The 16018-nt window shown below is 39.7% G+C and overlaps 1 protein-coding gene across 2 annotated transcripts in view; it reads left to right on the top strand.

Moving 5' to 3' along the window:
• Window positions 1-16018, top strand: part of SLCO2A1 (solute carrier organic anion transporter family member 2A1) — a 99173-nt gene that overhangs the window by 59854 nt on the left and 23301 nt on the right. The window contains exons 4-7 of one of the 2 annotated variants that reach the window (XM_089671225.1): window positions 1504-1731; window positions 1817-1915; window positions 2458-2591; window positions 15714-15789. In XM_089671225.1, coding sequence (XP_089527351.1) covers window positions 1504-1731; window positions 1817-1915; window positions 2458-2591; window positions 15714-15789 — 537 coding nt within the window. Of the gene's footprint in view, window positions 1-1503; window positions 1732-1816; window positions 1916-2457; window positions 2592-15710; window positions 15790-16018 lie in introns of both variants that reach the window. The other variant, XM_089671224.1, reaches the window with a different exon arrangement.

The raw sequence follows: 16018 nt of genomic DNA, 5'->3' as shown, positions 1-16018 counted from the left end.
GTACATGAAATATAGATGGATCCCTAACTTACTCTGAAAGTATATGGCCATCATAAAAGTTGCACCAATGTTGAAATCACAGGTCCAAAGGCTTCTGCTCAGCTGCCCAGCGATCTAACTGTTCTCATACTCTACAGGTACCCTTCCAAATATTCAATAATTGATCGTTGCACCATACTGCCAATTTTGGTAACACCTTTTGAGAACCTAAGACAGCAGGGGACATCCAGTCTGGGCCAATTTACTTTTTACCCCTACGAAAGACAATTTGGGATGGATTTGGCTACACATATCTATTGTTTCGTGAGATAAGTTTTGTAAAGGAGGTGTTTTGATTTTGGCATGGCATGGCTCTCTCTCTCTCTCTCTCTCTCTCTCTATATATACATATATATATATATATATATATATATATATACTGTATATATATAGTTACATAATTGGTAAGGTTGAATAAAGACACCAGTCCATATTGTATTTACTAAGATACCCATCTAAAGTTTTTTTGAACTTATCGACACTTCTTGCTCACACCACCGATTGTGGAATGGAGTTCCACATCCCTAGTGTTCTAACAGTAAAGAATCCCCTACACAGTTTAAGGTTACTCCACTTCTCATTCAACTTCATGGAGTGACCACACGTTAACTTAAGCGACCTAAGACTGAATAGTTGTCTTCCTATGCTTGGATCACCATTTAGATAATTACTGTATATGTTGCTATCATGTCTCCTCTTAAGGGTCTCTTCTCCAGAGAGAATAAGTTTATAGCCTTTCCTTATATCTGAGGCCCTCCAGCCCCCTTCCAGCACATCCTTCCTGAGGACTGGTGATCAGAACTGGACAGCATACTCAAGATGCAGCTGAACCAGAGTTTTGTAAAGTGGTAGAATTATAGATTTATCTCTTGAGTAAATTTTCTGGAGTTGTTTCCTGCAGCTTGGCATTGCATGCTATTGCTGAGCATGTCATCTACTAGGACACACAGATCTTTTCCATTCTCAATTCCCCCAGAGGTTCTTCCTCTTGTAGCTTGCGTTTGTATTTTTAGCTCCCAAATGCATCATTTTACTTTTTCCTACATTGAAACTCATTTTTCATGTATTTGCCCAATCCTTTACAACATCTCCTCATAAAGATTCACTATATTGTTTTGATGTTTTGATGTTATTGACCTGCTTAGCTTCATATTGTCAGCAAGTACTGAGATTGAACTATTTATACCAACATCTATATTGTTTATGAACGAGTTAAAAAGAATTGGTCTCAGGAGAGAGCCCTGGGGCACCCAACTAACAACTGCAGACCAATCAAAAGACACACTATTTATCAGCACCCTTTGGATATGTCTCAGTAACCAGTTTTCTATCCAGGTACATACCCTATTTTTAATGCCAACAGACCTCAATTTGTAAATTAAGTGTTTATGGGGTTCCTTGTGTAGAAGAACAAGTCATTTTTGATTTTGCTTATTTTTTCAATAAGCTTTTTTTTCTGGACAGGAAATACCTCTATTCAGGAGTTATGCACTGGGAAAAACCAGACATTGTATTGTTCAAGAACACAAGGCCAGAAAATACCACAGACAAAAACCATGGAAGCCACCAGTATGTGGGCTATCATGGTTGTGGGACAACTCTTGGCTGGTATTGGCACTGTCCCCATCCAGCCTTTCGGCATCTCCTACATAGATGACTTTGCTGAACCAAATAATTCTCCATTGTATATAGGTAAGGAACTTTAAATAAAGCTTAGAAATGTTTCAATTTACTAAATTATATATCATCTAATTTTGTTTTACCTTTTTGCTTTCAGCCATTTTATTTGCAGTGTCTGTGTTTGGTCCGGCTTTTGGTTATCTTCTGGGCTCCATGGTCTTGAGAATGTTTGTTGACATCGGCAGAGTTAGGCCTGGTAAGTGGAAATTGTAAAATTTTAATAGCTTGAATAATAGCTTTGAGGTTTTATGATCAGAAATTTCTACCCAGAACACCTTTCTTCTCTTCTACATTGGCAAAGTAAAAGGCCATAAAACAACCTGCCGCTATTTTTTTCTCATAACTATGCCTAGAGATGCAGATTTTTACATTAATGGACTGCTGTTAAAAACATTGTCACCTGGCAAAGATCAAACAGTGGTACTGCAAGTTTTCAGCAGTTGCAAATACATAGAATATCAGGGGGTGAAGTACAATTAATTTATGAAAATAGGATAGAACAATAAAGATGTTACAATGGAGATTTATTTAAGTGTTCTGCCCAGGAAAGTTGCTTTTAAACACCCAATCATGTGCTAGGTAAATCTACTATTTTTATATTCACCCTCGTTTCATTTAAGTGTGCTGCTATAAAGCAAATGCTTTAGTAAATTTCTACACATTTAGATGTGGAAGCAGATTAAACACATATTTTTTGTCTTTGCTGTCTACATCAACTGTTGTGTTTTTGATTTTCAGAGGATGTGAAGATTAACCCATATGATCCTCGGTGGATAGGGGCCTGGTGGCTAGGCCTTCTCATTGCATGTGGATGTTTGGTGGTAACCTCCATCCCGTATTTTTTCTTTCCAAAACAAATGACGACAAGTCAGGTAAATCGTCTGCACTCAATGCAAAATCTTTAACCACGTGCATATGTTTGGGTTTCATTCTAGAAAAAGTGTTTTTATTTTCTGCTCTCTACATGTCAGTTGGAACAACCATGCTGTTTTCAGTTCTTCAGAGGTTCTCTAAAAATCAGATAAAGGTCTGACACTTTCCCACAAGAACACTTAAAAAATTAAGGAGTTTCACTCTAATCCCTAAGCTTGATCAAATTGTACACATGAGCTTTATTTAAAAGATACCCTTATTCCAGCACAAACAACCTTCCTTTCTGACACTTTCATAAACCGGGTCCACAATGTGCTAAGGCATGGGTGTCAAACTCCATTTAATCGCGGGCCGTATCAGCACTATGGTAGCCCTCAAAGGGCCAGTTGTATCTGTAATACTAGAGCACCTCACCCCCTCATACGTCAGATGTCAAGAATCCCCACCCTCCCCAACATCACCGTGCACCCCCTTTGGGGGAAGAGCTGGGAATCAGAAAGTGCAGGGTATGGAGGAGGAACAGAGGAGGAGTGGAATCAGTTACCAGAGTCAGCTGAATGCTGAGATCAGGGGAGGCAGAGATTAGGGAGTGTTGCAGCTGCACTGAGAGGTGCAGGATCTGGCGGAAGAGTTCTGTCCACCTCTCTGCTGTCCACTGCTGAGACAAGATGGAGGCAGAGATGAGGGGGGTACCGTAGCTGCAGGAGAGGTGCAAGGGCCACATGAAATGGCCTGGAGGGCCAGATTCAGCTCATGGATCTTGTGTTTGACACCTGTGTGCTAAGGTAATAACTCAATGACCTGCACTGTGGATTTATGGGATTAAGCCTGGGTGGAAGATTTGTTAGGGCTTCCTTTTTTATTGCAACTAATTTTTTTATGCAGAAAAGACATAAACAATATTACAGGCACACAAAACGATTTAGATTTAGGAGATTTATAGATTCATAGATTTAGGAGGGACCTAATACTGAATCAGAATACAGCAGGAAAAAGCTACAAATTCATTGATAGTATATTCACAATGAGTAGTATTACAATGTTGTTAATGTACAAGAAAAAAACAGACACCCCCCAGTGCTCAGAGGTCCTCAACACAATCTCATGATGTGTGGACAATTGATGCAGCCCTCTACAGACAGGGGAATCTGGCAGATAACTATAGGAAAAACAAACAGGAAAGGGCAAACGCTAAGTGCATTGTCAAAGATTTATTGTTAATCACACACAAGCAAAATCATATCTACAAAAGAAGAAACATGCAAGCATGGTATTACGCCAATAGCAGAACCAGTGCTGATGGAGTGTCTCCTAATCCAATGCACCGTTTGGTCTGCAAATTGGTGTGTTTCGGGGGATGTACCCCCTTCCTCCCGTACAGGAAACGCGTAAGTTTGCCAACCAAGCGGTGCATTGGATTAGAAGTCACTCCACCAGCACTGGATCTGCTATTGGTGTAACACAATGCTTGCATTTTTTTTTTTCTGGGACTATAATTGTGGCTTGTGTGCGTTTAACAATAAATGTTTTGGTAATACACTAGGTGTTAGCACCCTCCTGTTTGTTTTTCCTACAGTTAACGTCACACCGTGTACAGTTGTAATAATAATAATTATAATAATTATTATTATGATTATCCTCTACAATATTATATATTTTTATAATTATATATTGGCAATAAACCAATCAAAAAACTTTATATATTGCACGGACATCTGTCTAATTTATATAATGTTAGTGAAGGTCATTAGAGACAACACGTGTCAGCAGGCAAAAAAGGCAATTCATATAATATGCAGAAAGGTGGAATAAGTGATCTGTTGTATATTTTATTAACATAGGTTATATAGTGCTTTTGTATATATTTTATTTTTGTGTTATCTTCAGGACAAGAGAGAATACATTTTTACTATAAATATAACATACTATAAACAAATATTTTATATTCACACTCGGTCTTGCTCTTCACATTATCTACAGTTCTTTAAATCTATGCTGTAAAGAAAGTATAACATGATTCCCTGGAGTCTGTACAATATAGAATAATCGGAGGGACACACACCCCTCCAAATATCTCTAGTTCTTACTGCTCTGTATGGGGTATCAATTAGATATAATGTCTGTAGAATCCAAGCACCCTTTATTATTCTAACATTTCTTTCAAGGTAATTTTTGATATGAAAAACAGAAACTAAGTGACTCAAAAAAATATGTTAAATAAAATGGATTAATTGTCCAAAAATTTATTTGGTTAAAGTCCAATAATTTAAGTATTCTCCTGTGACCCCTCCTTGAAATAACGAACCACTGTGTGCATCTGTTGCAGAAAATCCAGTGCAAAAAAAACTTCACCATATATCTGCTCACCTCCAGCAGTGTGACCTCACATTATACAATGTTTTGGTCTAACTGCACTTTTGGTACCAAATATATGGACTCTGAAGATCAAATTGCTGAATGATAGCTCCAAAATATGCTCCCTCCAGATAACTGCATTAGGCTCAGCCATATTCCTCATAAACAAAACTCAAAATAGTGCTTTAACCTTTAAAACTTTTATTTGCACATTAAAACATAGGAAATGCACTCACATTCCGTAGGTCCATATCTGCACCATGTATGGTGAACATCCAGTAATGTACTAATTAGGCACAAGATAGCAGCATCATCCCCGGCAGCATAAAAACAGTCAAGGCTCCAAAACGTCACTATACACAGTATATTGCAAGGCAGTGCACAGGCCCTATGTGTAACTGCAATTACCTGCAAGTATTACAGTCCTGGAGCGATGTGTGGATTACTACTACCACTATTCCGATGAATAACGTTGTAACGTCATCCGCACGCTCCTCCCTGACGCATTTTGTCACAGATCACGTGACTTTATCAAGGGGATATGATTGGACCATCCGACATTCATTCAGTTTATATAGAGAAAGGGCGCCATTTTGTTGTGGACCAAACCGACATGTGCTGATACATGCCAATCAGTGCCATCTTACAGGGGATCAAACAGAAGACACTAATACAAGAAATCGTCGCTCTTTAGCTCTACAAGGACCTGACTAAGCAAGTGATGAAGACATTACCAGTCCACCATCGGAATCCATCATAATCATACATTTTAAGATGCTAACCACACTTACCGATGGATGCATATACCAATTGTACAGAATTAAAATTTAAAACACTAAAATACTAGCATATTAAATATAAACTCCAATACACAAAACGATAATAATAAAAAATCAGATTAAATAATAAATAATTATAAAATTGATAATAATTAATTAAAAATCACTAATAAAACAGTTCAGATCAAATTCCCTATTCATCCCCCTAGGGTACAAAGTTTGAAGTTCATGAATCCAAAAAGACTCCCTCTTACTAAGCTCTCTTACTTTATTATCACCCCTCCAATTCTTTTTGTACACTTCAATACCCCAAAAGGTCAAACCTAAACAATCCTTATGCACATCCAAAAATTGCCTAGAAACATAATGTTTAGGAAATCCCTTGGTATATTATTGCGGACATGTTCTTGAATCCTATCCTTAAGCAATCTTTTAATACGTCCAACATACTGAAGCCCACAGGGACAGAATAAACCATGCACTACTCCTGCTGTATTGCATGATATTAAATCTTTAATCTGGTAAACCCTCCCATTTACTGAACTAGTAAAATGATACCTTCTTTTATTCATACCCTTCACCCTTATACAGTTGTAACACCGTCGGCAAGCATAAAAACCTTTACCTTCAAAATATGAAAATCCCTGCTTCTTGGGGGGCCAACCACATTATGCACTAATTTGTCCCTCAGAGTGGGCGCTTTTTTGTATATAAACCTAGGAGTTCAATTAGCATAGGACCAAGTTGTTTATCCAATTTAAGTATGGGCCAATACTGTTTTTGCAATTCGCTCAACCTGTCTAAATTGGATATTATAATCCAAAATGACTGGTACCCCTTCGAAGGGTTGTACTCCACAAGCTTTATCTATAAGTAGGGATTCTCTATTTAGGGACCCTACTTCCTCCCTTGCGGACTCTATAAAACCTGACTCATAACCTTTTGCAACAAACCTTTTGGCCAATGTATGGGACTGAACACTATAATCTGACTCCTTAATGCAGTTCCTCCTTAGTCTCATGAATTGGCCCCTTGGGACATTTAGAAGCCACGGTCTATGGTGACAGCTTTGACTCGGTATATATGCATTTCTGTCAGTGCTTTTAAAGAACGTAACCGTCCTGAAACCGCTGGTATCCTTAATAAGTTCTAAATCCAAGAAATGTATCCCTGTGGTACTCCATTCCCACGTTAAACTAATGTTCCTATTGCTAGTGTTCATCCTATTCAGCATCGCCTCTAGGTCACATAAAGTCCCATCCCATAGGATGATTAGATCATCTATGAACCTACGATAAAGACTGAGGGCAAGTGGACTATTGGTAAGAACTTCCTCCTGTTCCCATTGGGCCATATAAATAGTTGATATGCTTGGTGCAAACTTTGCGCCCATAGCAACCCCAGAGATTTGTAAATAAGAATTGTTGCGATACCAGAAATAATTGTGCTGCAAACAAAAATCCAAACACTTCAAGAGGAATTTTACATGCTATTGTGACAGACCATCCGAACGTCAAAAACCCACTCTGCGGCTCGTATTGCCCCCTCATGATTAATATTTGTATACAATGATGCCACATCTGCAATGAGCATGATTGTATCCAATGTAATAGCTCTACCAGCTAATAATTGTAATATATGTTTAGTATCCTTAAGATACGCTGTAGTTGTTTTAACCATAGGTTGTAAAAAACAGTCAAGGTATTCCCCTAATCTAACTGTTAAGGAATCTATCCCCTTTATATTAGGGTGTCCAGATGGATTAACACTATCCTTATGAATCTTTGGAAAACAATAAATCACTGGTAATCGACAAGTAAAAGGGACTAAATATTTCCCCTCTTCTTTGTAACAAATTCATGGCCGACACCATACTTAATGAGCTGTTCCAACCCTCTTTAAATTTGTGAGTGGGGTTACTAGCCAACATCTTATACGTATCTTTATCCATGATAAGTTTATCCATGGCATCATAATATTGTTAATTAGACCACACTACAATGCCCCCCCCCCCTTTGTGCGCAGGGCAGATTACAAGCTTCTTCCTCTCTTCTAATGATTTTATCCCATTTCTAATATATTGTGATTCCATGACTTTCGTAATGGGCATTTTTTTCCAAGTCAGCTAATACCAGTTTTTTAAACATATCAATATGTTTATTATCAGTAATTGCAGGATTAAACAAAGATTTATTTTTTAACGCAGTGTTAGATTCATTACTAATATTCCCTTACACCGGTGTGGGGTTCATCATAAAATATTTTTTAATATTCAACTTCAGCACTAATTTTTGAATGCCTACATATGTGTCAAATTTATTCAAACCCTTTTTAGGAGCAAATTTAAGTCCCTGATCCAGCACCTTAATTTCTGTTTGGGATAATTCAGAACCACTTAAATTAAAAATACCCTCCCTTATTGGTCCCTTCTTCTTTTTTTTGTTGTACCCTCCTTCTTGCTCAGCACCCCCTTTAGGCATGTGATTTCCCTGTCCGGGAGCTCTTCCCTTGAATTGATTGCCTCCTGAAAAAGGTGGTGGTGGAGGACGGGGGGAATATTGATCCTGATTATCATAATTTAGGGGGGCAAATCTGTTATTAATGGGTGCATTTTGTTATATGTAGTGGAGCATATTTTCATTGATATTATTAATTATTTAACCCACTGAGATATGGGTTGTGCACTAGCGGCTACAGTTTATTTCATATTTATTGATTTGTATTTACATTTGTATTCACCATAGTAAGCACTTGAGGTTATTCACATTATTCATCATTTTTCATATGAATATCATGTTTTAAGGAATGAGAGAAGTATGAAGAATACCATACCTGTCCGCTTTTCTGAAAATGCTTGTTTCTTGGAGGTCTCTTAATCTGGGTACACACTGCAAGAAAATCAGAATAAAAATTCCGTACAAGGAACAATCATTTGATTTTTGTATAGTGTGTACACAACTTTTGACATCCAATTCAGACTTTCCAAATTAAAATTTCCAAAGGGACAAACTCCAAAATTTTCATCGTACATGAACAGAACTAATGATTTTCATTTATTGTGTACTGTTTTCGTACAAGAAAAATCGGATATGAAAGACTGTGCATGATCAGAAACAATAAACAACATTAGTCTATGTTACAGCATTTCTATGTCAAACAAAAAAAAAAGCTTTTGTCTATAGAGAATTTTTGTGCAATTAGTACCTGAGGTTATGTGCTGAGAGCACTCTCCAAGCACACTAATTGAGCTGTCGTCGACAGCTCTTGGTCACGGCTTCTGATCAGGAGTCAGCAGGATGGACTCCTGATCATGCAACTGCTGTGAGAGGTCATGAAGCAAATAAACATAAAAAATCTGTGTGCATATGAAATTAACATGTATCCATCACTGTTATTAACCATTAGACCTCCAGAAGTTTTTACCCCCTTCATGACCAGGGAATTTTTTGCTATTCAGCATTGTGCTACTTTGTGCAACTGGCAATTGCTAGGTCATGCAAAACTATACTCAAATTTAATTTATACCTTTTATTCCCACAAATAGAGCTTTCTTTTGGTGGTATTTAATCACCACTAGGTTTTTTGTTTTTTTGCTATATAGACAAAAAATATGAATTTTGAAAAAAAAAACACTTTTTTTTTAGTTTCTGTTATACAAATTTTGCAAACAAATAATCTTTTGTCAGTGCACAGTGCATTCATAAAATATTCAGACCCCCTTCACATTTTTCACTTTTGTTATGCTGCAGCCAGATACAAGAGTTGTTTAAATTCATTTTTTTTCCTCATTAATCTACACTCAGTACCCCATATTTACAAAGCGAAAACAAAGTTTTGGAAATGTCGGTGAATATATGAATGCCTCTCATATGGGTGCCTCCCATTTCTCTTGATGGCTGCTGAGATGTTTCTTCACCTTCTTTGGAGTCCATATGTGGTAGATTAAGATTCTGAGGAAGGCTACAAAAAATTCTGCTGCACTGAAGGTTCCCAAGAGTGGCCTCCATAATTCTCAAATGGTAGAAGTTCAACACAACCAGGATTCTTCCAAGAGCTGGCTGCCAAACTGAGCAAGTGGGGGAGAATGGTCTTAGTAAGAGAGGTGACCAAGAACCAGATGGTCACTCTGATTGAGCTCCATAGATCCCGTGTAGAGATGGGACAACGTTCCAGAAGGACAACCATCGCTGCGGCCCTCCATCAATCTGGCAGAGTTGCTAGACGGAAGTCTCTCCTCAGTGCAAAACACATGAAAGACCACAAATAAGCACTTGAAAGACTCTCAGAGTGTGAGAACAAGATTTTCTGGTCTGATGAAACCAAGATTGAACTGTTTGGTCTCAATACTAAATGTTATGTCTGGAGGAAATCAGGCACCACTCATCATCTGCCCAATACCATCCCAACAGTGAAGCATGATGGTGGCAGCATCATGTTGTGGGGGTGTTTTTCAGCAGCAGGGACTGGGAGACTGGTTAAAGTTGAGGAAAAGCTGAATGGAGCAAAGCACACAGATATCCTCAATGAAAACCTTTACTACAACACTCAGGACCTCAGAATGAGCCAAAGGTTCACCTTCCAACATGACAACGATCCTAAGCACACAACCAAGACAACACAGGAATGGCTTAGGGGCAACTCTGTGAATATCCTAGACTGGCCCAGCCAGAGCCCTATTGAACATCTCTGAAGAGACCTGAAAATGGCTGTTCACCGACAGTCCCCATCCAACCTGACTGAGCTTGAGAGGATTTGCAAAGAAGAATGGCATAAAATCCCCAATCCAAGTGTGCAAAGCTTGTTGCATCCCAAAAAGTCTTGAGGCTGTAATTGCTGCCCAAGGTGCTTCAACAAAGTACTGAGTAAAGGGTCTGAATGCTTAAAGTGTTACTAAACCCACAATAGTAAATCAGTTTATATAACATTTTAAACACATGGGATATTACAGTTTTTTTCTTTTTAATACATTCACATACATTTTTATTGTCATTATGGGGTACTGAGTGTACATTAATGAGAAAAAAGTGAATTTAAACAGCTGTAGTATCAACATAACAAAATTGAAAAAAAGTGAAGGGGGTCTGAATACTTTATGAATGCACTGTATTCTGCTACATTTCTTGGGTTATTACCCAATAACCCAATATCGTATATTATTGTAGTTGCCGCCCCCAAAGGAGCCCCTTGGTAAATTTGGATCATCTGATCTGTGCCTCAACTCCAAGAACAACCTCAGCCCCTCTGGCATACCGGGTTTAATAAAATAACTGGGAGCACAAGTAACAATATAAGGGGGGGGTATTTTAAATAAAATAAACACACACCCGTTTATCAGTAAACACACTTAATCTATTGATACAGATTAGCATAAATGGAATTTTGAACAGGATTAAACACACAGCAGGCAAGTCAGGGCATAGTCTCCTAAAAAGGGTATAAACTACAGTTGCAAGAAAAAGTATGTGAACCCCTTGGGATTACGTGGAGTTTTGCATGAATTGGGCATAAAATGTGCTCTGAACGTCATCTAAGTCACAACAATAGAAGAACACAGTCTGCTGAACATAATACTACACAAACATTAGATGTTGCCATGGTTTAATTGCACATAACATGTAAACATTCACAGTGCAGGGAGGAAAAAGTATGTGAACCTTTGGACTTAATAACTGGTTGACCCTCCTTTGGCAGCAATAACCTCAACCAAACGTTTCCTGTAGTTGCAGATCAGACCTGCACAACGATCTGGAGTCATTTTGGACCACTCCTCTTCACAAAACTGTTTCAGTGTAGCAATATTCTTGGGATGTCTGGTGTGAATCGCTCTCTTAAGGTCATGCCACAGCATTTCAATCGGGTTGAGGTCAGGACTCTGACTGGGCCACTCCAGAAGGCGTATTCTGTGCTGTTGCAGCCATTGTTTTGTTGAATTACTTGTATGCTTTGGGTCATTGTCCTGTTGCCTCACCCATCCTCTGCAGAGCTTCAGTTGGCGGACAGATGGTCGTACGTTTTCCTGCAAAATGTCTTGATAAACTCTGGAATTCATTTTCCCATCAATGACAACAATCCATCCAGGCCCTGAGGCAGCAAAGCAGCCCCAAACCATGATGCTCCCTCCGCCATGTTTTACAGTGGGGATGAGGTTTTGATGTTGGTGTGCTGTGCCTTTTTTTCTCCACACATAGTGTTGTGTGTTCTTCCCAAACAACTCAATCTTGGTTTCATCTGTCCACAGTATATTTTGCCAGTAGTGCTGTGGAACATCCAGGTGCTCTTTTGCATACTTCAAACGTACTGCAATATTCTTTTTGGACAGCAATGGCTTCCTCCGTGGTGTCCTCCCATGTACTCCATTCTTGTTTAATGTTTTCCTTATCGTAGATGTGTCAACAAAAATGTTAGTATGTGCCAGAGATTTCTGTAGGTCTTTAGCTGACACTCTGGGATTCTTCTTTACCTCATGCAGCATTCTGCGCTGTGCTCTTGCAGTCATTTTTACAGGACGACCATGCCTAGGGAGAGTAGCAACAGTGCTAAACTTTCTCCATTTGTAGACAGTCTGTCTTACCGTGGACACATGAACATCAAGGCTTTTGGAGATACTTTTGTAACCCTTTCCAGCTTCATGCAAGTCAACAATTCTTGATCGTAGGTCTTCTGATAGCTCTTTTCTGCGAGGCATGGTTCACATCAGACAGTGCTTCTTGAAACCAGTAAACCCAAAACAGGTGTGTGTTTTTTAAGGGCAGGACAGCTGTCAGCAACACATCCAATATCATCACACTAATTGGAGTCAAAGTTGGCTCACTCCTGGCTCCAATTATCTCTGGGAGAAGTCATTAAGCTAGGGCTTCACATACTTTTTCCTCCCTGCACTGTGAATGTTTACATGTTATGTGCAATTAAACCATGGCAACATCTAATATTTGTGTAGTATTATGTTCAGCAGACTGTGTTCTTCTATTGTTGTGACTTAGATGCCGTTCAGAGCACATTTTATGCCCAATTCATGCAAAACTCCACGTAATCCCAAGGGGTTCACATACTTTTTCTTGCAACTGTATACCCAAGTAGAAAAGAAAGAAAAAACAGGTTCTATATCATTAGCCAGAATCAATATATCAATTAGCAAGTCATCAATAAACTAGGTATACAAACTCTAAATGCAGCAATAATGATTATAATTCTACACTGATTGAGTGCACTCTAATGACTAGGCTGGGGTGTGGTATGTCTTTAACCTGCAAACTGGCAAATACTTTGGGGTAGCTAAAGTAGAAGCAGTCTTTAATCCTGACATCGGAGCTCTTTAACAGTTGGCGCACTTTATGGCAGTCAGTGAAGCCTGCAGGCAGTATTATGGCTATAGTGTAGCAGGTTAGGAAGTTCCTAATGGCTCAGTCTATAGCAGTGGTAGAAAGTAATGAGTGCAAGGACCTCACACCAGACAGGGCAGTGATGATTCCTCCCGTTGGATGTCCGCTGGGCAACTCCTGTCCATGGTGCAGCACCTCTGTACCTTAGCAGTGGCTCGGTCTCTCTGCTTGTCCACAGGTCATAGCTTTGCTTGGACTGACACAGCGAGGGATGCTCCAGTGGCTTAATCTCCTTCTCTGATGGCTTCTCCTGTGGCTCAGTCTCCCTATCTCTGGGATGGCATTCCACAGCCCCAAATCCTCTCCCCACTCTTCCCAGCCCTGCCTGGAGACTCTCTTTCCTGGGCTCCAGGTTCTCTCCTCCCTTGCTTTAGCTGGGCATTCTGGGGGCTCTAGTTCCAATGGGGCCACCATTCCTCCAGACTAAATGTCCCATGATGCTTCCTTCTGCCCCTTCTGATTGGTCCCCCTACTGTGGCCAGGAAGGTGAGGGGAGAACAGAGCAGGTGGCGAGCAGGGACCGCAGCCATTCTTCCGTGGTAAGGCTCCTGTACTCTCTCCTGTGTCTCCCCACTAGCAGGAGGAAGGGGCAAGCAGGCAGGCACAAAGAGCTGCTATGTTCCTCTGCAGCTGCAGCGCTGAGCCCAAGCGGGGGTGGGGGAGAGCGGCAAAGTCTTTACTCCTCCAGTCCACTTCCATTGCTGACCGTCTGTTTAGCAGGGAGAACAAGCAGGGGGGAGATTGCTGTACCCTCTACATTATTTAGTCTGTGTGAAAAGTATAGAGATTTCAAACTTTGGTATATTTTAGGGATGTACCAATACCGGTATCGGTGCTGATACTGAGTATTTTCATGAGTACTCATACTCAGGAAAATACTCCCAATACCTTAACCGATACTTTGTGGTGTGTTTTGCGTTAATGGACAGAAATTGCACCACAAAGATTAGCATGCGATTTGAACAGGAATATAATTCCTGTCCCAATCACATACAGTTTCCCTACTGCTCCTGTGTGAACCCAGGCTTGTCATAGCCCGAGCTCACACAGGAGTGGTGCGAGAAACCTCCCTGCAGGCATCCCATGCTGAGTCTGAGTGGTAGGAGAGAGGCATTCTTTCCTCTACTTGCAGTGATGACAGTTCGGGCCTAGATGGTATCTGATTGGTCAGCACCATCCATGCAAATCGCACCGCAAAGTATCGATAAACGGCGAATACTTGACCAAAAGTATCAGTACTTGTACTCGCTGATAAAAAAAACGGCATCGGTGCATCCCTAGTATATTTAAATCTAATTGATCAATCCTGATGTACTGGCTGCCTCAACTCATTTCTAGAGGCCCTAAAATGTCAGGATATAGCCCCCAAATTACCCATTTTGGTAAAGTAATCAGTCCACGTTGTTCTTTTTTGGCACTTTTTTTTAAACTGAAGAAATTAAATAAAAAAAAACCTTTCACTTTTTTTTTTTTTTACATACTATCACTAGTGCTGTACAGTGTCATCATATGACTAGTGTGGCAGTGATCAGGGATACTGACTACAGACAGTATGTAAAAAAAAAAAAAATTCAATTTTTAAACATTTGTTTTCTTTTTTTCACAATTTTTTTACATACTATCACTAGTGCAGTACAGTGTCATCATATGACTAGTGTGGCAGTGATCAGGGATACTGACTACAGACAGTATGTAAAAAAAAAAAAAACAATTCAATTTTTAAACATATGTTTTCTTTTTTTTACAATTTTTTTACATACTGTCATCAGAGCAGTTAAGTGTCACCATAGTGACACTGTACTACTCTGGGGAGGGGTGATCAGTGATTTTTTTTTTACACTATTATTGTTTATAACAATGATGATCACTCTTATAAGCAATTGTTTCAGCTGTCATGAATGGTTTTAATTCATGACAACTTACAGTACTTACTGTTGGGATGCTGTGGCTGGCTACAGCTAATCACATGGTACAGGGTGCTGGATACTAAGTGATAGCTGTGGGAGGCATTCATGACAGTTTTGCTTACATTCTAATCATGTGATCACTATGATTGGTTATACTGACCACATAATACCCTGGACGCCGTGACACTGCGCACCCAAGAAGGTGTGTGCTAGGTTATGTATGCATGCATCCCCTAGCCTGTAGCTGCATCCCGCTCACAGTAAATGATGTACTATGGGCGGGTGGCAAGTGGTTAATGATTGCAGAGGTGACTGTTGATAATGGCGCTATAGTCCTGGTGACAATTCCAATCAAGAAGACCTGAAGTCAGATTTACAGGAGCAGATTTCAGAAAGGTTGTCCTGTCACAAATTCCCTTTGCAGGCTCTGCAGTAAGGAGACTTTGTGTATCTCTTAATGGTGTAGATTTATTGCCTTCAGAGCGTCTGTTCTTCCTAGTCAGCATGGGTTAAATGCTTGCTAGGTCTAGGGGTAGAGGAATAAGGTGTAAACGGTTTACAGAAAGGCAAAACTCTGCAAATAAGCATTTAAATACACGGTTTCCGTCCTTTTACTTGCGGTTTTGGTGACAAGGTCTTTAGAAAGGTTAATAATATTTGTGTTATACTCTCTAACTTGTTCCTGTTTTGTGTTCTAGAAGTCAGCAGAGAAGAACATTCTGAGAAAGATGCCGGATGCTAGTAACGAGGAAGGCTCTCTGTCCGGCTTTATTAAAAGTAAGGAGACAGCACCACAGGGGTACCCGAGTCAGTCATATCACAGGAAGGGCTGAGCAAAACTCATTCCTCATAAGCATAAAAATAATCCTGACATTTCCAATTGCTTAAGTTGCACATTTTATTCCTGAAGTGCGTTATTCTCTTCCAAATGATAACAGAGACCTTATGACGGCTAATGTGGTGATAATCACAGCTCAGTGCCCAGACATCACAGGCTGGGCTTTTC

The sequence above is a fragment of the Staurois parvus genome, unplaced genomic scaffold, assembly GCF_062004578.1.
Source record: "Staurois parvus isolate SC_StPar_1 unplaced genomic scaffold, SC_StPar_1.0 ptg000102l, whole genome shotgun sequence".
Taxonomy (NCBI): Eukaryota; Metazoa; Chordata; class Amphibia; order Anura; family Ranidae; genus Staurois; species Staurois parvus.
The sequence above is the reverse complement of the archived record's forward strand: the minus strand, read 5'-3'. Positions and strand labels throughout refer to the sequence as shown.